At 44.1% G+C, this 23,167-nt stretch overlaps 1 protein-coding gene across 1 annotated transcript in view; it reads right to left on the bottom strand.

Moving 5' to 3' along the window:
- ass1 (argininosuccinate synthase 1) overlaps window positions 1-23,167 on the bottom strand; it is an 83,206-nt gene that overhangs the window by 18,097 nt on the left and 41,942 nt on the right. Inside the window, exons 9-10 of the mRNA XM_084324624.1 lie at window positions 10,110-10,200; window positions 787-871 (exon numbers count right to left, since the gene is read on the bottom strand). Coding sequence (XP_084180750.1) covers window positions 787-871; window positions 10,110-10,200 — 176 coding nt within the window. The remainder of the gene's footprint in view (window positions 1-786; window positions 872-10,109; window positions 10,201-23,167) is intronic.

The following is a 23,167-nucleotide window of genomic DNA, read 5'->3' as shown; positions in this document are numbered from 1 at the left end:
ACTATCACTTGGTACAACAATAGCAGCAGATGCTGATCAAGTGGCGAAAGGTTACATACACTGCCCTCTAATGGTGGGCCATGCTCATATCCTCTTATCTGCACTGAGAAGTGCATACTATTTCATATAGACTACAACCGTGCTCATATCCTCTTGTCTGCACTGAGAAGTGCATACTATACTACTATAGCAGAGTTGAACCTCTACATGCAAACATTAGCCATCATTGTTGCTGCTTAAAGGGGAATGTCACCAATTTTTATAATTCACATTATGTTCTTGCTGTGCCCCTGGACGGTTCAGTCAGTATTTGTGAACAAGCACCACTCTCTCCTAAAGCTAGAAATCAGTCAATCACCTTTAATCTGTGATCTAAAAGTGGGATGTGAAATCTGGGACTGTATAGACAATGAATGGGGCTCTGACTTTGTGACGCCATAAAATGTTTGTTTGAGCTCTTACACCCAAATGAGGTTTATATTCTAGCATTGCTAGAAGTTCCGAACCAGAATTAAAAACCTAATTTGGGTGTAAGAGCTCACACAAACACTTCATGATCTCACAAAGTCAGAGTCCCATTCATTGTCTATGGAGCAGCCCCCAGCTTTTACATGCCAGCTTGGAGGGTTCAGAGAGGGTTTTCTCTCCGGTTTCTAGCTTTAGGAGAAGTTGTTTTATGTCACTGACTGAACTATCACAGGAAGAACATTATGTGAATTCTTAAAATGGGTGGCATTCCCCTTTAAAATCAGGATGCCACAGAGTTACTCTGAACATGCAGCTTACCCAATCTCATTGAGGTAGGAGAAGATCTCCAGTGGCGTGTCCTTAGATTTACATTCCTTCATATGCGTCACCTTGACAGGCACTCCTAAAAGGGGGTGGGGGGGTGAGAGATGGGTCAGAGAAGGATGACAGAACACAGAACATCATCACCAGCCTGCTATTTTCACTCTCATCAACTGTTTCAACAGTGTTTTTAGTTGCTAGGCAACAACATCGCCGTTCCCGGCGAACATCTGCATCGTTTTAAAGCGCGAAAAATTTCTGGATCATCTGCTGTGAAATCCTGATATTTTGTAAAATTGCAACTGTATTGCTGTATTGCACATCTGTCTTTGTCTTGATGCAAGTTGCATCTTGGAACTATTACTGTATGTACTGCTGCCCTTCTTGGTCAGGTCCCCATTTGTTTGTGTTGCCATTGTGAGTGAGATACAGACTAATCCCCTTTCTCCACTAAGAGATTCATATTCATATCTTGCAATGTGTGAAAAAGACAAAAAAGCCCAGTTGCTTTGAGTCCCGACACGCTAGCGTGACTTTTGATGCGGAAGTCTAGTATTTTTAAGATCAGATATAACATAAGCCTGTATATCTGTGCAACCCCCCCCCCCCCCCCCCCCCCCCGAGACAACAGCCGCACACAGGCCCACTGTAGAGTCCATTCAACCAGAGTCCATTCTATTGAGAGAAAACCACTGCAGTAAGCCACCACTTCACAGGTCAGGTGGGTGATGTGAGAATGTCTCAGCGAGTAGCGAGGGAAGAGAGGAGAAAAGGAGATTTGAGAGTGGGGGAATGTGAAGAGAGGAGGAGGAGGAGATGGGGGGGGGGGGGTATATAATGATAGAATACTTGAAGGGAATTTGGTGGGAAGACTAAAGTGCTAATAAATTCAAAGGCTCAGCTCATTTGAAGGCTGTGAAATTGTGGGCAGGCCCTTCCCTAATTCAATTACACACCCAGGCTTTTTTCCAGCTATGGCCTTTTTTGTGTGTGTGTGTCACTCGAGTGTCGCATGTTGCGCTACGAGAGCTATGGAACATCGACAAGCGGGAGCGAAGGCGAGACTCCGTCCATCTCACTTTTTCTTCTCCAGACTTCTTCTCTAACACACGCACATCAGGGTAGGACCTTTAAATTCTCTAAAGGGAGTCTTTATTGTCCATGTGAATTTGATATCGTCCCATAGTGTTTATGGGACAATTGTATCATTCATAAATAACCTCTAACTTTTTCCTATTATTACACCTGGAATACAATAAGATAAGCTGTAACATTAGCTATCGTTTTACCCCCCTCCAATGGCATTTTCTGCACCTATAATTTCAGGGATTGCTCTGTGATATTTAGGGATATTCAAAAGGCCCAAAGCCCCTGTGGATTTCCTCCCCTGGCACCACACACACACACACACACACACGCGCGCGCGCGTGCACACACACACACACACACCACACACACACCTCAACTTGGGCCCGAACAACATCCACGTCCACAAACATCCCCTTTGAAAGCCACTTAAACCAAGTATACCAATCAATCAATGTCGCAGACGTGCTTATTCGCTGCCCACAACTAGCAACACCAGAGGTCAAAGGTGGAGGAGGATGAACACATCGGGACATGAGAGAAGGAAGGGGGTGAGGGGTGGAGGTAAAAGCCTTTTGAAGACCAGACAAGAAGGAGAAAACGTCCAAAAAAGGACAAATCGCCTGACAGTCGATCCTCCGTACATCCGTCTCACTAGGGTTTAGCACGCTTGCGGTTGCCGTTCAAAGCGGCGTTGTGAGCAGGACTTCTGCTCGCCTGTCCGTGTTTAAATTTATATAAGTAGAAAAAAAAGACCCAGGTTGGATAATGACACATGAAGGATTTGATAAATATTCGTCCTGACAAGAGGCTTTGTCGCTGGTCCCATTCCCATGTCCCGGGAATCTCAGGTGGCTCCTGTGTAAAAAAGAGGTGGGTAGGGGGGCAAACGAACACTCACAGCGCAGGAGAGGGTAGTGTGGATAGCACACCAACAACCCCCCCCCCAAATGGTTAATAATTCGATTAAAAGTTCAAATAAATTAAGTGAGGGTGTGAATGCTGGAGTGCAGGGGCCGGCCTCTCCTCCCTAAACTCTCTTGCTCTCTCTTTCTCTGTCCCTCTCGCGGGTTCTATCATTCATTGGGAAGGGGGGGTGCGGCTGCAACCCCCCCCCCCCCCCCCCGACAATCCTTTTCTTCAGGTTTCTTTTTTCGCAGCCGAAACAGCGCAGACAATGGGAGCGCAGACACAGTTGTAGGAAAAATTACTGCTTTACATTTTTCCTCTCTGTCTCTTTTTTCCTCTCTCCTTCTTTGGGATGAAAGGGGAAGGAGGGGGGGGGGGTTAAACTTTTTTTAAGGCGAGTGAGATGAGTGGGACTGGGGTAAAAAGTTCCTGTTAAAATATTCTCTCTCTTTTTGAATATTTCTTTTTTTTTTATAAGTGAGAAACGTTTGGTGAGAAAGGGCCGCGATGAAAAGGTGGGAGAATAATGAAATGAAACATTCTTGCGCTGATCTTGTGCTGAGAGGGAGGAGGAGTAGGAGACTCGGGGGGCCTTTGTGAGGACGACTAAAACAGCTTTTGTCATAGGGCGCTCAATAAAGCCACAGAGTGAATATGTGTGAAAACGCAACGCAGGCAGCTAAAAAGAATCCCCGAGACGCAAGAATAGAGTCTACCACTGCACTGGTGTTTTACTAAAAGACGTCTCATTACCAGTTCAACCGTTATCAAAACTACTTGTTTTTTTCGGGAGCTAAAACACGTTCCATAGAAACTAGTGGAGGCAGAATGATGTCTCAAAATCACCATAAACAGACCTTGGTTGAATACTGAGTGGTGTTGACGTTTTATAAGTCTGCAATAGGTTTAGTTCCAAAAGCGAGCATTCAACAGCTTGTGCGTCAGTGCTCGTAAATCTCCATCCCAACAACCTCTGCCAACCTTCTGAACTGCTTTTAAGTTGCTATTACAGCTCATAAAGCTGTCAGTCAAGCCGAAGTGATCAGTGAGGCCAGTGTCCGTCAGGCCATTGATGTTAGCCTTTAGCCCTCCGTTAGCCTCTAGCCTCCAATAGTGACCAGGGATGAAGGGCCATCTGTGTCTTTAGCTCCAGGCGAGGATGTTTCTTGCCATTCTCTCTCTGTGCAAACATGTGACACTTTCCACTATTTAGCCCGGCCCCTGCGGTAGTATATCTAATGAGCGTGTCTCTGGGCCCTCGGGGGCTTGGTGTATTAGCTGGACTTAATGCTTCCGGCCTGTGTTGCGCCCCCCAGGCCAAACGTGGCAGCTTTGGACCCGGTAATGGAGTGAGGGGCTTGGGCCAAGTCTGGGTGGTCAGGGTGGGTCATAAAACACAGCCAGGGCAGCACGAGGGGTGTAGCCCTGAGGCTCTAACCATCAGCGTTGGCTGAAGACCAAAACACTGGACTGAAATGGAACTTCAGCTGGAGTGGTGGAAGATCTGGGTCTTCAAGTCCTGAGTGATGCACACTTCCCCTTCTTGGCCAGGGTCTTCGGTCTACATGAGGGGTCCCCAAATATCGGAAGAATATTTCTATACATACAGATTAAGGGTAGGGAAAAATATTAAATATTGTATTGTATTGATTCTTTCCCCCCACATATTGTATTGATATGTGATGGTTAGTATTGTGATATTTTTCACGGTATTACTTCAAGGCTTTTAGTGAAACTGTATTACTTCAATGCTTTTAATGAAATTGTATTACTTCAAGGCTTTTAATGAAATGGTATTACTTCAGGGCTTTTAATGAGATGGCATACAATGCTTTTCTTGAATGGAAATAATGGTGAAAGTCTGAAAGGCCTTGAATTTCTTTCATCTAGTAACAGATCTCTCATGCTGTCATGTCATTATGACAAGCCCTGGTGCAAACCTTCCTTCCCCGTTTACAAGTAATTTTGTCCTTGATACAGCATGTTGGGTTAATGTGAAAATTGGGTTTTTCAGCAAAGGATTCTATGTTTTGTTAACGTTCCAATTTTTAAAAGCCTAAATGTTGCAGAGAATGCACTGACGCAGGTGACATTGGGTGACCTGATCTGCAATTAGTCGACTATTCGACTAGTCGAGGTCAGCCCTAGTTCACTGTGACATCAGCTGCATTAACCACAGATGAAGTAGGAGCAATTTATTTTCCTATAGCTGCAGGAGAATCTGGAGACTCGGGAGCATCCAGATATGTCACCAGTGAGAGGTCTATTGAGTTGAGGCTTTTTAAAATGACGTAAAATAACCATAACATTTTATCTATCCTTCTTAGATTTTTATTTCCCTAATGCAAGGCTGGCCAAGCTAGAAAGCAACTGAACATTATTTTTAAATGTAAAAAGTTTAATAACTGTGTCTTAGATCTTATGTTTGTGCCTTTGTGCGTCATTGTCAATTCAAGATCACTCCTTTGCACCAAAAACAGAACAAATGGAATGCATTTTTCAATTTCTGGAACCCTTTACTGTATTCAATTTATATATTGAATTTCGTCATATTCATACAATAATAGTGTCTATATTCTTTACACATTCGCGGCCATTCGATTTCCCCATCTAGCTATAGCTGGGCCAGCTTTCCATTACATAGTGTCACTGTGTGTCACCTTGTTTGTAGAGCTAAATCTATATTTTATATTATAGCTATGGATACAATACCATGGTCATTTGACAGTAACTATCTTCCATTCAAGATGCAAAAAAGAATGAATCTTTTCATGAATACGTTCACGCGTTATCCCGTGGTGAATAGTATAATTTCGGAATGATCCGGGCTAATTCTTGGGAGGCCGGCTACAGGGCGCAACGTGAATTCTACTAAAACCATTGGCGTTTCGTCCCTGGACAAGCTACTATTTTCAAATCAAATCTATATCATAGGTATTATGTTTCATCATGAATGCATGAAAGAGGGGGGGGGTCGTTTCTGATTAATTGATTGCCAGTAACGTCATTCGTTATTACCACAACACAAGCCGATTAGGGGGATGGGTATGATAACCTTGCACGATCAAGCTGAAATTGACGTCAGATTGTCCTTACCTGTGGTCGGTGGTATTCCAAAAAGAATATTCCAATTATTTGATCGCCATCTGTTCCATCCTATGTCCATCTGGTCCACGACATAACCCACCACAACATATGGTCGAGCATATGGTCCCGAAAACGATTCAATGCGATCGGGTGAAGCCCTAGGTTTCACATTAGTAGAAAAGTCCGTCCGGAGCGGTTTAAACGTAGCACGCGGTCTGGAACAGGGTTTTACTGCACTCTCGATACTGCCTACAAGCAGGATCTGGCCGGTACTGCACCTTCGGAATCCCAGTATGCCTTTTAACGGCAACATACAGGTCCCTGACATTGAATAGGATATTAAAATCGGAAAAAAGGGAAAATGATCCAAAAGCATATATATATACGTTTTTGGCCGTTAACCGCTGGTGCCCAATAACGTATATATACGTGGTTGGCTGCAAAAGTGTTAAGGAGGGCCAAAAATAATGTTGGAATGGAGGATTAAATTTGGCCTGAGGCCCTACTACATTGTGTCTGTGTTCTAAGGGATATAATTGAATTTCTTTGACAAGCGGAATATCGTACGAAGGACCTCAGGTAGGGTGACCAGGTGTCCCGCTTTTGGTTGTACTGCACATCCATTTGACCCAATGTCCCGCGTCCCACATATTGAGATGATGTCCCGCTTTTTGAAGCAAAAAAAAAACATGGGTCTAAAAGCCCTCCCTACAGTAAACGTTACCCTAGCAACCCTCCTCTTGTCCACCCACATTGCTTGTGACGCTACCTCATATCGCAGATCTGATTGGTAGTAATTCAGCGCACTGTTAAAAAAAAACAAAGAAAAAACATTACAAGGCAGCACAAGCAACCTAGAAATCAGCATCCTCGTTACTAACGCTTTCGTTGAGAGGGTGTTTTCCCTGATGGCAATGGCGTGGACCGACCAATGAAACCGGTGCAGTGTGGAGCTCATTAGGCTGAAATTCAAGTCAAGACCAACTTCAGTTGTATGGAATGAAGCGTAAATCAAGGATAAGGTTCTACTGGAAGCTGCACGCTCAAACAAAAAGTATAACGTGAAGAACAATTAAGGTAAGATCCAACTTTGTTTAGAACAACTAGATTGTATCATAATATACTGTATTACCAATGCAATGCCACAATGCTAGTTTTGTGTTTTGTTGTAGCTCGACTTAGGTAGCCCCGATGGGATTGTAGCTGCATTTTGGGAGCTGGTAGGAGCAACACTGAATTTTGTAACCACTCTCTCTCGCCGAAGCGTTGTATTTCTCGCCACTTAATTGCACTAAATCTAAGTCGCGTTGGTATAATAGCATCTGCTAAATGCAGGGATTAAAGCAAAAAAAAATCTCCTGACTGAACTTTTTTTCTGGCCAAGTCATATTCTTATTTTAACCTATACTGTATTTTTTTTTTAATAGCGTTAGCGTTTTAAGGGAGCCTACTTGTAGAGCGAGCCTACTGTCCTGACTGTGACTATAGAGACCCTACTGTTGTGTGCTGGAGAGCGTGAATGCAAGTCTTGTGGCTAGCTTCTGATTGATGGCGAGCTAGCACCCCTCCCCACTTTGAACCATGAACTAAATGGCTTGTTATCATACAAACAAGGGACTAAACACGTTTCGCAATTATGCCACAACAACAATGGACAGTCTCCTCCCCACCGTTTGTATATATTTATTTACCACCCACTCACTCACCCCCTCCTAATGTACAGTCTCCTCCTCATCATATGTATATATTTACTGTTAGGATCTCTGGGTAACAGTACTGTATATTTGCATATCGTATATGTGACAAATGTAACAGTACTATTACTATATACCTGTAAGGCATGTATGTCCCTATGTCATAAATGTCATGATGTCATGTGTATGTTGTGTATGTCATAAATGTCACTATGAATTGAAAATGGGGGACCCTGATGATGTAAACAAGACAAACGCCTTTCTCTGGTCTACATCCCCTTAACAATTGTGTGTATTGCTACTGGATTTACAAGATCCAGAGTGAATGAATGAATGAAAACTTTATTTAATACACGAGACCCTCTTCTTGGGACCAAGTAAGGTTTTGTCGATAATCCAATGTATAGTTACAACCCCCCCCCCATCCCACCCAACCACCTCCAATGTACAGTTTCTTCGTCAAATGTATATACTCTTTTTAGACTATTTTTGTATCACAAACAAACAATAGGCTACTGTATTTGTAAATCTGGTATGTCATAAATGTATAGATGTAGCAGTATTGTCTATCTGTATGTCATGTGTGTCATATATGTTATGATGAACTGAAAATGGGGGACCCTGATGTAAACAAGACGAAAGTCTTTCTCTGGTCTGCATCCCCTTAACAATTGTGTGTATTGAGCTGTACTGTACCCATTCTGCAATCTGTTAATAACAATCAATCAATATTTAACAGATTGCAGAATGGGTACAATACAGTACAGCTCAATACACACAATTGTTAAGGGGATGCAGACCAGAGAAAGACGTTCGTCTTGTTTACATCAGGGTCCCCCGTTTTCAATTCATAGTGACATACATGACATACAGGTATATAGTAATGTTACATTTGTGACATAATATGATATGCAAATATACAGTACTGTTACCCAGAGATCTCCCGGACAAATGGGAGAAAGACGTTTATTGAGCTTAAACAAAGTCATTCGTTTTGTGGCATTAACGTTATCTAGATTTATCAACATTCATACATTTATCAGAAAGCGAGCGGCGCAAGCACACACACGAAACACCACCAACAACAACAACAACGACAACAACACACTGCTTGTCGCGTAAATAACGTTCTGATTAACAAAAGGCATTCGTTTTGTGGCATTCACGTTACCTAGATTTATCAATAGCAATAGTAATATATATGTTTCTTTAGACTAGAATAAGTCAAATGAACTTACGGTCTCGTAAAAAGTTGCCGCATGGTGTTGATGAGTCAAGTTTACTCGCGAGTAGAGCTAGACGCTAGAGAGTCTCAAAATGGGCGCTTCCCATTGGTGCTGAGCACAGCGGAGGCGGGTGAAAGGGCTGTAAACTCAGAACAATCTCGCCTTCTGGTTGGTTGCATTTGCCTGAGAATTTGCCGATTGCTCGCAAATGACTGTTTGGTGCGGCCGCGGTAGGGGGAAAAAGGATATTTGACGCCTCTGATTGGCTCAGGTTAAAATCCGTCACGACTCCAAATCAAATGACGGAATCTCCAAATCAAATGGACGGATATCCGTCCCAAGACGGAATGACTACACTGTAACCGCAATGTTATTGAAGCAAGCTCTGTACATCGACTAGTGGGCAAAAGTGTAACTGGACACGATATGTGTTTGATAAGCCTGATACGCATTATATCAAAGTTATTTCTACATTCATACCTCATTTGCACCTTACCCTAAGTTTTGTACCTCATTTCTGCATTGTACCTCACTGTTACTCATTTTACTCTGTATTGTATATTGTATATATGTATATTGATTGAACATTCCTTTACTTACTTCTTAATGACTCTTTTTACTGTATGAAGCACACTCTCACAGGCTCATACAGAAACAAGCATTTCATCATAAAGTATTCTGTATTTTGTTGTGGCAAATAATAACCAAACTTGAAAACTTTTTTTATCTTTTGCATTGGCAACCTTTAAAAAACATAGACATTATCTATCTGTCCCGCCAAAATCTTACTGTTGTCCTGCTTTTGGACTTTTTGTATCTGGTCACCCTAACCTCAGGTGATTCCCGCCCTTAACGCATTGGGCTCCAGACCCGAGATATGCCGGGTTAACTCACCAGCGGTTGATCGCCAGACCCGAGATTTCTCTGGTTTTGACCCTTTGATCTTTTTATTGCACATAACACATTTTTATCTCGCAATCTATGAAAAAAGACTGGATTATCTTGGAAATGCGCAATGTTTAGCGTGTAATAAACTACAAACTACAGTGTGTAGAAATTTTTTTTTTTCCAATGTTGCACTACAAGTAATGTCTGTCAAATGAGCCACACCATTGTCTCCACAGCTATAATACAGAACACACACACAGCTTTGCAAACATAGTGAAACACTGCGGGAATGACTATCAAGCTGGCCATCTAGCGATAGAGATAACCGCTAAGTGTGGCGCTGAAAGTGTTAATGAGAGTATAAATAACAAAAATGCAGCAAACTAAAGAGAGAAAAGAAAGGACATAAATCATGTTCAAGTACACAAACCTCGTTTGAACTCGATCTCCAGCATGTCAGGGGTGTTGGGAGCGTCTTCGGGATTCTTCGTCATCAGGTACAGGTCGGCCGGAGCGTGGCTCTGAAACACACACACACACACACACACACACACACACACACACACACACTGGTTAGTGACTCAGACTTAAGTCGCATGGAAATCAATTTGAAACCTGACTTGAGACTTGTACCTAATTAAACACGTTAACCCAGCGGATTAAACACTTAGGGCTAGATCCACAAAGAATGGATTGCACGGAGCACCCTTACTTACAATTCATTATGAATTGAAAATGGGGAACCCTGATGTAAACAAGACGAAAGTCTTTCTCTGGTCTGCATCCCCTTAACCCATTCTCTGCCACGCTTATATCCATCGCTGTTTGATCTCTGCCAGCACTGTAAGTCTATGGGGATGTTATCTATCGTTCAGGATGTAGGAACGTTTTACTTTTTCATTCACACATTCATACAAAAATACCGTCTAGAGTATAAATATGTTTTTATCATTTTCTGCAGTATTTCCCAGAACGTGAGATATAGGCACAAATGCATATCATCAAATGCAGTTTGATACCGATCAACGCTATATTAAAAATTTCAACTGTACATGGTCCTAAACGGTATGACTGATCATGCGCGGGTGAACGGAGGGGGGGGGGGGTCGTTTATATTATCCGTGATAGTCGTTAGATGCTTCATGTAGTATGGGTGATATATTGATCAGAGCAGTTTGTATCGAAAATGATAAACAAAAACGCTGAAACTCACGTCAGTCTCCTCGTACCGTTGGGCGATGAGAGTGGAGCAAACAGATCCCAGTTATGTGGTGGGGATCTAGGCGATCCATTTCCGGTTTGTATATTACTAATACACGCCCAAATCATGTAGATTATCGAGTTATGGCAAAGATCCATATCCACGGTGTGTGTATCGAGTCCTGCGACAATAAACGAGTGGCCGGACGGAATAGGGAGACGCACCGGGATCACAAGAGATCCACTTCCGGTTGCAACTCGCCGATCAGCCACCAGGTGGCAGTATTGAAGCGTTGCAGAGTTGTGCTGGCTCACACAGCATCCGACAAGGCTCCGTCAGTGAAATATGAATACCATGGCGAAAATATGAAATTATGATCAGAATCACATCGTACGCCGTTATTGGCAGAATTCGCATGAACTTGAAACCCGTTGTACGACGTTATTGGCGGGGAAAGGGTTAACACATTGGGCGCCATGCATTGTGCCCATCATTATGCCCTCTCTGCCACCGCTGTAAGCCTATGGAGATGTTTACCTTCTTTGCAGGGCTATAACTTTTTAAATATTATAGCTATATCTGCATTACTATGGCCCATTCAACATCGGGTATCTATCGTTCCAGATGTGGGAACGTTATATTTTTTCATTCATACATTGTTGTGTTAATACCGTCGAGAATATATGTTTTTAAGCTTTTCTGCTGTAATTCCAAAAACGCTAGTTATAGGCCCTGAAGCATAATGATAGATTATCGATTGGCGTTTCTTTCCTATACACGCTATATAAAAAAATTCAAATGTATATGATCGGTATACATTATGCTTCATCATGCGTGAAGGACATGGGGGGGTCGTTTATAATTCATTGATCGTCAGTAACGGCTTTATTTAGTATGGGTTGATATATTGATCAGACTGATTGCAAACAAAGAAATGGACAATCAAGCTAACGTTAGTGTCCTCTTACCGTTCGCCGATGAGACTGGAGGAAAAAGATCCCAATTATTTGACGTCGATCTGCTAGATCCATTTCCGGTTTGTATGACGCAATAAACGCCGAAATCATATCGATTATTGCGTTTAGAAAGCGATCCAAATGCACTCGAGTGTGTATATTGATCCACGCCACAATATATCTCTGGCGGAGGAATTTCCTTGATGCACCGATCGCCACGTCCGGTTTGGCGTACCAGGCGGCGGTATTGAGGGGTTGCAATATCAGAACAGGGTCCGGCTGCGATCCGGAGGGAGGCTGGATGAATTACAAATGCCATGGCGAAAAAATTAAATATTGATCCCAAACACGTGATACGCCGTTGTTGGCGTTCAATGCATGGCGGGCAATAACGATTTACGCCTGTGAGGTTCGGGCGGCTACGTGGCGTAGTGGGCAAGGCGCTCGCCACGAAATGCTGGAGACGCTGGGCTCGTCAGTTTGAGCCCAGCGCTCCACATTGCTTTCAGTTTAGCTGGTCGTTCATACTAATACACATTGGCCGTATTAGGGGGTGGGAAACTGATGGGTGGGGATCGGGCGTTGTGGACAGCGACTCCTACAGGTCGGTTGGTGCGCCTGCGCAGTAGAATCAGGAAGTGTCAGGGGCAGCGTGAGCCTCCCACGCGTTACTCCTCGCCACTGAGAGATCGAGCTGCGCAGGTGAAAAGATGCAACTGCTGTTACCTCAAGTACCGGAGGGGACTTGTGCTATGTATGACTTAGTCCACATTGCAGCCGGCTTGTGGGAGGCAAGAAACAGCGTCCGTGACAGGGGAGGGTTGAATTGGATGATACGAAAATTGGGATGGGAGAAAATATAGAAAATGGGAGAAAAAGTGGATCAAAAAAAGAATTACCTGTGAGGTTATTGATTGATTGAAAATTGTATTAACAGATTGCAGAATGGGTACAATACAGTACGGCTCAATACACACAATTGTTAAGGGGATGCAGACCAGAGAAAGACTTTCGTCTTGTTTACATCAGGGTCCCTGTGGTGGAAACGATGTGTGTTCTTCAGAGCCATAACATAGCTGTGTGGGAAACTGTTCTGTTTTCATCCCAGGATAGCCATAACATAGTCGTAGTATTGATTATTCTAAACCACCATCTTGTTCTTTCTTGTTATTTTCCATTCTCCTACGTCATTTTCATGTATTTAATTGTATTGGACTTTTTTTTTGTTCTTGATTCATTGTGATGTTTCTTTTTGACTTAAAGAAGACTTGTCCAGCCCATGGGGACATTAACACGTGTGATTGCGGGCTTTACAAATACATTTGATTTGACTTGTGCTCTATCTTAAAGACCTGAGACTTGACACACACACACACACACACACACACACACACACACACACACACACACACACACACACACACACACACACACACACACACACACACACACACACACACACACACACACACACACACACACACACACACACACACACACACACACACACACACACACACACACACACACACACACACACACACACACACACACACACACACACACACACACACACACACACACACACACACACACACACACACACACACACACACACACACACACACACACACACACACACACACACACACACACACACACACACACACACACACACACACACACACACACACACACACACACACACACACACACACACACACACACACACACACACACACACACACACACACACACACACACACACACACACACACACACACACACACACACACACACACACACACACACACACACACACACACACACACACACACACACACACACACACACACACACACACACACACACACACACACACACACACACACACACACACACACACACACACACACACACACACACACACACACACACACACACACACACACACACACACACACACACACACACACACACACACACACACACACACACACACACACACACACACACACACACACACACACACACACACACACACACACACACACACACACAATCTTGATGAATAGCCAGGACCTTGTGAGACCTCATCAGAACATGGTGCAGACGGGAGAGAGAGTATTGTTTGAGGTGATTACAGACTCCAGACCAGTTGGGCAAAAAATCATAATAAAAAGAAGACAAGAGCAGATGATGTGTGAAGAAACCTGAAAACACCATCAGGAACCTGAGTGAAAAGACAAAAACCACCACCACTTTCATTTTCTCTGTACAAACCTTCAAGCACACGAGTGTGAGGTGGGGGGAGAGGGAGAGAGAGAGAAAGAGAGATACAGAAGGAGAGAGATACAGAGAGAAAGAGGGAGAGAGAGAAACAAGTCAAAACATACCTGTGTCTGTAAAAACTTTTTATTCCACTTTCAGATTAATAATTCAGCTTAATGGGCCCAGAACAGGCTCCAAACCACCTCCCACCTCCACTACACCACCCCTCACCTCCACTACACCACCTATCACATCCACTACCTCCCATATATACTACATCACCTCCCATATATACTACATCACCTCCCATATATACTACATCACCTCCCATATATACTACACCACCTCCCATATATACTACATCACCTCCCATATATACTACATCACCTCCCATATATACTACACCACCCCTCACCTCCACCTCCCACCTCCACTACATCACCTCCCATATACACTACATTACCTCCCACCTCCACTACACCACCCCTCACATCCACTACACCACCTCCACTACACCACCTCCACTACACCACCTCCACTACACCACCTCCCACCTCCACTACACCACCTCCCACCTCCACTACACCACCTCCCACCTCCACTACATTACCTCCACTACACCACCTCCCACCTCCACTACCTCCCATATACACTACATCACCTCCCATATATACTACATTACCTCCACTACACCACCTCCCACCTCCACTACACCACCTCCCACCTCCACTACACCACCTCCCACCTCCACTACACCACCTCCACTACACCACCTCCACTACACCACCTCCCACCTCCACTACACCACCTCCCACAACCTCCCATCTCCACTACACCATCTCCACTACACCACCTCCACTACACCACCTCCCACCTCCACAACCTCCCATCTCCACTACACCACCTCCCACCTCCACTACACCACCTCCCACCTCCACAACCTCCCATCTCCACTACACCACCTCCCATCTCCACTACACCACCTCCCACCTCAACTACACTACCTCCCACCTCCACTACACCACCCCTCACATCCACTACAGACTACACCACCTCCCACCTCCACTACACCACCTCCACCCCTCACATCCACTACAGACTACACCACCTCCCACCTCCACTACACCACCTCCCACCTCCACTACACCACCTCCACCCCTCACATCCACTACAGACTACACCACCTCCCACCTCCACTACACCACCTCCCACCTCCACTACACCACCTCCACTACACCACCTCCACTACACCACCTCCCACCTCCACTACACCACCTTTACCCCTCACATCCACTACAGACTACACCACCTCCCACCTCCACTACACCATCTCCACTACACCACCTCCCACCTCCACAACCTCCCATCTCCACTACACCATCTCCACTACACCACCTCCACTACACCACCTCCCACCTCCACTACACCACCTCCCACCTCAACTACACTACCTCCCACCTCCACTACACCACCCCTCACATCCACTACAGACTACACCACCTCCCACCTCCACTACACCACCTCCCACCTCTCACATCCACTACAGACTACACCACCTCCCACCTCCACTACACCACCTCCCACCTCCACTACACCACCTCCACTACACCACCTCCCACCTCCACTACACCACCTCCACTACACCACCTCCCACCTCCACTACACCACCTCCACTACACCACCTCCCACCTCCACTACACCACCCCTCACATCCACTACAGACTACACCACCTCCCACCTCCACAACCTCCCATCTCCACTACACCACCTCCCATCTCCACTACACCACCTCCCATCTCCACTACACCACCTCCCATCTCCACTACACCACCTCCCACCTCCACTACACCACCTCCCACCTCCACTACACTACCTCCCACCTCCACTACACCACCTCCACCCCTCACATCCACTACAGACTACACCACCTCCCACCTCCACAACCTCCCATCTCCACTACACCACCTCCCACCTCCACTACACCACCTCCACTACACTACCTCCCAACCTCCTGCCCCCCCTTCCTCCAACAATTACACAGCATTAAGACGAGACGATGGCCAATGTCTGCTGAGCTGAGGCAAATTGCAGGGGGGAACAACACTATGCAAAATAACCACTGGGTGCATTTAAATGGAAAGCTTTACCAGACGCCAAATCATCATACAATAACTAATCTCCATCTGCATGGCGCCCCATTGGCGAGGCGAAAAAACGAGAGGCGCAATCACTTTCCTTCCTTTTAACTAAACACCCAAATTGACTTGGAAGGCGCCCGTCTCCCACTCAATGTATTTTCTGCCTCAGCGCCCTCAAAGATACCAAGTGAAAAGTGAGCAGGAGAGGGACAAAACGACAGCCCTAAAAAAGCCTTTTGATACACACCCTTAAAAGGGAAGGATGATGGGCTGCATTTTAAATACCCCAACACTGTGGTCTGTGAAGGCTGCTCTAGCACCAGTGGTGGTCAACAGCTCAGTTCAATTACGTTCAACCACTCACTTGATAAGAGCCACGAGCAACAGCGGTGATAAGAGCCACTAGCAACAGCGGTGATAAGAGCCACTAGCAACAGCGGTGATAAGAGCCACTAGCAACAGCGGTGATAAGAGCCACTAGCAACAGCGATGCTCCAAGGTAATAGTCTTAGTGGACTTTTTGCTAATACAACTGATGTCTGTAATTATAAAATGTACTGAATACGCTACTTAAAATCCACCCGGAAATAGATTTATAGAAGTTCAGTATAAAAGTATTTTGTTTTCCAGTGCAAATTGAGAGCACTTACGATGGACTGAATATGGACAAGCGCTCGTTCAAAAGCGCAAACACGGAACACAATTAAAAAAACATGGACCCTGCATGCTCACGAGAGTGAAGGAGAGCTCAAGCTGACAAGTGTTTACGAAGAAAGAGCGGTGGAAGAAAAGAGAGAGAAAGCCAGGAAATAGGCTTGTATTCAGTGTGTTAGAGATCAATGCGTTTAAATTCTAACCCCCCCCGCAGGTGGACCTGTCCCAAAGCCCTGGCCCTGAAAGAGAAAAAAATGTAGAGCTAGATAGAGAGAGAGAGAGAGAGAGAGAGAGAGGAAGGTAGAGCTAGAGAGAGAGAGAGCGAGAGAGAGCGAGAAAGAGAGGAAAAGAGGGGTATTGGTGGCAAATGGGGCGTGAAGCGAACCATCGTGTTACAGAGAACAGCTCCTTTGGCGAGTCTTTCTCTGCTGCTGCCATATTGTTGTGCTGAATGCCAGGCCCACAGAGAGAGAGAGAGAGAGAGGGAGAGAAAGAGAAAGAGAAAGAGAGAGAGAGAGAGAGAGAGAGAGAGAGAGAGAAAGAGAGAGGAGAGGCCTGATGCATGAACTTAAAGCGAGTACATTTCTAGCTTTCCTCACGTTAGCTGCCTCATTGGCTTTCAATCGACTCCGATAGGGCTGAAAGAAAGGCAGAGGTGGAGGGAGAGAAAAGAGCGAGAGAGAGAGACTTTGGCCCATTGGGTTGGAAATGACACTTAAATCACCACGTTTCAAATCAGGCTCTCTTTGCAAACGTGGTCAATTGAGATGAAACAATATCTACGTGACGCGTGTGTTGTACTGTATACGCTTAACATCCTGGCACATTTGGTTAACATTAAACCATTAACAGAGTTTACAGAATGGCATTAAACCATTAACCGAGTTTACAGAATGTCAGTAAGCAGCACCAGGGGCAGCCGTAGCCTCAAGGTTGGAGAAGCGGACTGGAAGGTCGTAGGTTCGACGCCCAGACTGGCAGGGATAAAAATCTGTCCTGGGGACAGTGAATGACTAACGCGGTTCCCTCTTTCGACAAATCACCACTGAAGTGTCCTTGAGCACGGCACTTAAATGGTAAATGGTGAAGTTATATAGCGCTTTTATCCAAAAGCGCTTTACAATCTTGTTCCTCACATTCCCCCGTTCACTCACACACCGACAGTGGAGCATTGATTGATTGATTGATTGAAAACTTTATTAACAGATTGCAGAATGGGTACAATACAGTACAGCTCAATACACACAATTGCAACCATGCAAGGTGCCAACCTGCACATCGGGGGGAAATTAGGGGTTAAGTGTCTTGCTCAAGGACACATCGACACACTGCCCGGGAGGAGTGGGAATCGAACCGGGAACCTTCCGACTACAAGATGACCCTCTACCTCCTGAGCCACTGTCGCCCCCTACTGGAGCAACCCTGGAATGCTCCAGTAGAGCTGTTCAGAGGAGTAGGGTATATCTGCAGTGCCACAACCCCCGGCTTGTACGGTGTGTGAGGGCTTATACTGTGTGTGACTGTGCGTCAGGGCTTGTACTGTGTGTTGTTCCGGTAAAACCCGGAAGTAGTCAGTTTGTGCTGTTTATTTTTAACCCTAACCCTAACCCCAACCCTAACCTTAACCCTAACCCGCAACACGGAACACAGAAATGCAAAAATAAACAGCACAAACTGTCTACTTCCGGGTTTTACCGGAAACAACACACAGTACAAGCCCTGACGTACAGTCACACACAGTACAAGCCCTCACACACAGTACAAGCCGGGGGTTGCTGCACTGCAGATATACGCTATTGGTTCAGAGGCCAACTGCAGACGACTGTGGTTGTACAGGTCTGAATGTCTCTAACTGTATGAGTTGATAAAAGTGGCTGCACATGGAAGGAAAGCAAAGAAGCCATATACTCAAATCTGACACCAACACCATGTTCAACATGTCAGAAATCAACGCCATGTGCAACATGTCAGAAATCAAAGCCATGTTTAACATGTCAGAAATCAAAGCCATGTTTAACAAGTCAGAAATCAAAGCCATGTTCAACATGTCAGAAATCAAAGCCACGTTTAACATGTCAGAAATCTAACATGTCAGAAATCTAACATGTCAGAAATCAAAGCCATGTTTAACATGTCAGAAATCTAACATGTGAGAAATCAAAGCCATGTTCAACATGTGAGAAATCAAAGCCATGTTCAACAGGTCTTCTCCATTTTTGGCACATCCGTAGAATAGAGAAAAAAATTTACATTCTTAACACTAGCACAGCTGACAAGGGGTCAAATGACCCCTAGGCATTTTCAATAAATGTATCCTCGTCACTCGGTCGAGCTCCAGCTCTGTCACTCAAAGTTTTATCTGGCACGGTTTCTGAAATTTCAAAATGACTTCAGGAAAATGTAATTAGATCGTTATTCCACATATATATGGAATATATATGTGGAAAGTCACAGAACTTTGCGAGCGTCTAGCGCAGGGGTGGCCAACCCATGGCTCGCGAGCCGCATGTGGCTCTTTGCTCCGTCAATGTGTGGCTCTTCCATCCAAAAAAAAAAGAATTATAATATTTTTATTTATTATTATATTATTTTTTTCACTCAAACCTGTGGTAAACCGCATATTTTTATATTAAGAGGTCATTATATAGTTTACACTGTTTATTTTTTTCTCATATTTCTCATATAAGCTGTGGGGTCATCTGACCCCTTCCGGCGGGAATCAGTGACATTTTCTCCATGTATGGCTGTTCTAGTGTTAATCATTTTTATCCATTGACTAACGGTCTAAGTCTAAGTCTAAGTCTACACTGTTCAGTATCAGGTCAGTATTAGGCATTGGTCTAAGTCTATACTGTTCAGTATCAGGTCAGTATTAGGCATTGGTCTAAGTCTATACTGTTCAGTCAATATCAGGTCAGTATTAGGCATTGGTCTAAGTCTATACTGTTCAGTCAGTATCAGGTCAGTATTAGGCATTGGTCTAAGTCTATACTGTTCAGGAATACATCAGGTCAGTATTATGCATTGGTCTAAGTCTATACTGTTCAGTCAGTATCAGGTCAGTATTAGGCATTGGTCTAAGTCTATACTGTTCAGGAATACATCAGGTGAGTATTATGCACTGGTCTAAGTCTATACTGTTCAGTAATACATCAGGTCAGTATTATGCACTGGATGATACCTAAAGGTTTAGGACTTGTGGTTTCAGTGCAGCTTAAACACAGTAATTAATTATTACAGGTCAGATCAACTGTTGAACCAAAGAACAGGTAAGACACGTGACATATGTTGATCCCTGTGCTCAAATGGACACATGGGCACCACCACACGCACAAGCGCACCCCCCCCACATCCTCTCCCTCCAGGCGACCTCCTGTCCATCCTTCTAGTCAGCCAGCCAAGCGACCTCCTGTCCCCCTGTCCATCCATCTAGTCAGCCTGCCAAGCGACCAGGAGAAAACAAGTTTCCTCATTTCCTCTTCTGGGGAACAAGGGCCTGGTGTTACGTTCATTCCCCTTTTCTCTCTCCTCTTGGTCAACACCAGCGCTCCGTGGATTCCCTGATCAAAGGGCGGGCTGCGTTTACCACACAACAAGCCCCCCCCACCTCTATACAAACCAGTCACTGTGATGGGCCTGGGGGGGGGGGCCCCGCTTACACATCAGTCTCAGTGATGGGCCTGGGGGCCGCTGACACAGGGTATAATTAAGACTGAGGTGATGTTTTAATGACTCAGGACGAGTGTCACACAGCCTGGGGGCCCTGGCTCTGACCACTCATGTAGAGAGAGTGATAGACCATGACCACTCATGTAGAGAGAGAGAGAGAGAGAGAGACCCTGACCACTCATGTAGAGAGAGAGAAACAGAGAGAACGGTGTCGTTTCAAGGTGTTTTGTGGTTATCTCATTGAGTGGCCTCAAGTTGCTCAACTGATTTGGTGAATGACAAAAAATCCAATGCATGATCTCCATTTAATTCCTTAAGATACAAAAAAATTAAATTCAAAATGTAATCAAGCAGTACCCAGATGTACACAGAACTTGAGAACTTTTAGAAATGTCAGACTCTTAAAACCTTCCTGCACCCCTGGGACAAAAAACTTCCCAACTGTATATACTGTACATACTGTACTTGGGATAACCTTGTCTTGATTTATTGCATATCCCCTGAAATTAAGTCAGGCAGTTTTTCTGGGGCAAAAGTCTGCATTTTTTTTATTTTTTTTACTCTATAGTCTGTCCTGCAAAAAAACACTGCACACGGTGTACCCTTTGGTAAAAAAACGTCCCTATTGACTCCCATGTTAAACACTTTTTTTGGAACGCCATTGCAGATTGAATTAAAAAAATATATTATTCTTTCATCTAGGCCCTTTATGGGCATTTACATATGCATGATTATTAATTTTTTTCAAGATGGCCGCATTGCGTCATCTATCTATCTAATCTAAAATGATTTGAGAATGTTTTATCACATTACTGTGTACTAGCCATTTTCACATAATGGCTGCAAATGACCACATGCACACACATTAATTTCTCAACACACGCATGCACACCACACTAAGACCTCCATAAAACATTCTCAAATAATTTTAGATACAAATATTTTTTTAACGGCATTGCAGGATATAAGCAGTAAACACACAAGCTGTGGACGCCGGAAATAGATGACGCAATGCGGCCATCTTGAAAAAAATTTGTAATCATGCATATGTAAATGCCCATAAAGGGGCCTAGATGAAAAAAATTATAAAAATCTAAATTCAATCTGCAATGGCGTCGTTTTCAAAAAACGTGTTTAACATGGGAGTCAATAGGGAAGTTTTTGGACCAAAGGGTACACTGTGTGCAGTGTTTTTTTTGTGTCACTGCACAAAAAAAATTATATATCAAACTTATTTTTTTTGCCAATCTTCGACACTCCAGGCTCTCATAATACCACCCCAAAAAAAATTACATTAGCATTTATGGGATGGAAAATAATTAACCCTTAGTGTTTTTTGTCTTGAAAATAGGCCACGCTTCAATCACACAAACTGGTATTTAAGGGGTTAAAATCCTGAAAATGAATGAATACTTTATATGTATGTTGAGGACTGAAGTTAACACATCCTGCGCCAAAAATGTTGTACAACGTGTTTCAAGGTCATGCTAATTCTGCCATTCCACGGCGCACGACGTTATTGAGATCATATTTCATTTTTTCGCCATGGTATTCAGAATGCCCTCACGGAGCCTGGTCTGATGCAGTGGGAGCCTGCACAACTCTGCAACGCTTCAATACTGCCGCCTGGTGGATGATCGGCGAGTTACAACCGGAAATGGATCTCTGGTGATCTCGGTGCACCGGGCAAATGCGTCCGGCACTCACATATTGTTGCGGGACTCTAGACACACATTGTGTATATGGATCACTGCCATAACTCAATAATCGATATGATTTGGGCGTTTATTATTATTATACAAACCGGAAATGGATCGAGTTGATCACCATCAAATAAGTAGGATCTTTTTCCTCCAGTCTCATCGGCAAACGGTAAGAGGACGCTGACGTCATTTTCAGCGTGAGTGTTTATTATTATTAATGCAAACTGCTCTGATCAATATATCACCCATACTACATAAAGCATTTACTGACGATCACGGAATTATAAACGACCCCCTCCCCCCCCCGCTCATCCGCGCATGATCAGTCATAACGTTTAGGATCATGTACAGTTGAAGTTTTTAATATAACGTGTATCGGCAACAAACGGCAGTTGATAATCTATATATGCGTTTATGCCTATAACTCACGTTCTAGGAATTACTGTAGAAAACGATAAAAACATATTTATATTCTAGACCAGGGGTGGGCAATTATTTTTCCCAGGGGGCCGAATGAGCAACTGAAAATATGTTGGGGGGCCGGGCCAAAATTCCAAACTCAATTATGCATAATATACATTTTATTTCTATATAAAAAGCAGTAAATGGCATTGTTTTGACCCCTGGTAAGAGTGTATGTTATTATTTGGCAATTAAAAGGTGAGGTTAGCTTTCAAAAATATCATTTATTCAAATAGAATTTATTTCCAAAATGATGAACAAAATGTGAAACATTAATAACAAAGGGCATTTTGAGTTTCATATACTATTGAAACAAGGATTTTCTTAGCTTTCTAAAGACATCACATCATCTTATAGCAAAAATAAACAAGACATGTCACTGAACTGTGTAAAGAAAAGTGTCCCAGTTTTGTAGCCTTTTTTACTTTACATGC

The sequence above is a fragment of the Notolepis coatsorum genome (genome assembly GCF_963971535.1).
Source record: "Notolepis coatsorum genome assembly, chromosome: 11".
NCBI classification, from domain to species: domain Eukaryota; kingdom Metazoa; phylum Chordata; class Actinopteri; order Aulopiformes; family Paralepididae; genus Notolepis; species Notolepis coatsorum.
The sequence above is the reverse complement of the archived record's forward strand: the minus strand, read 5'-3'. Positions and strand labels throughout refer to the sequence as shown.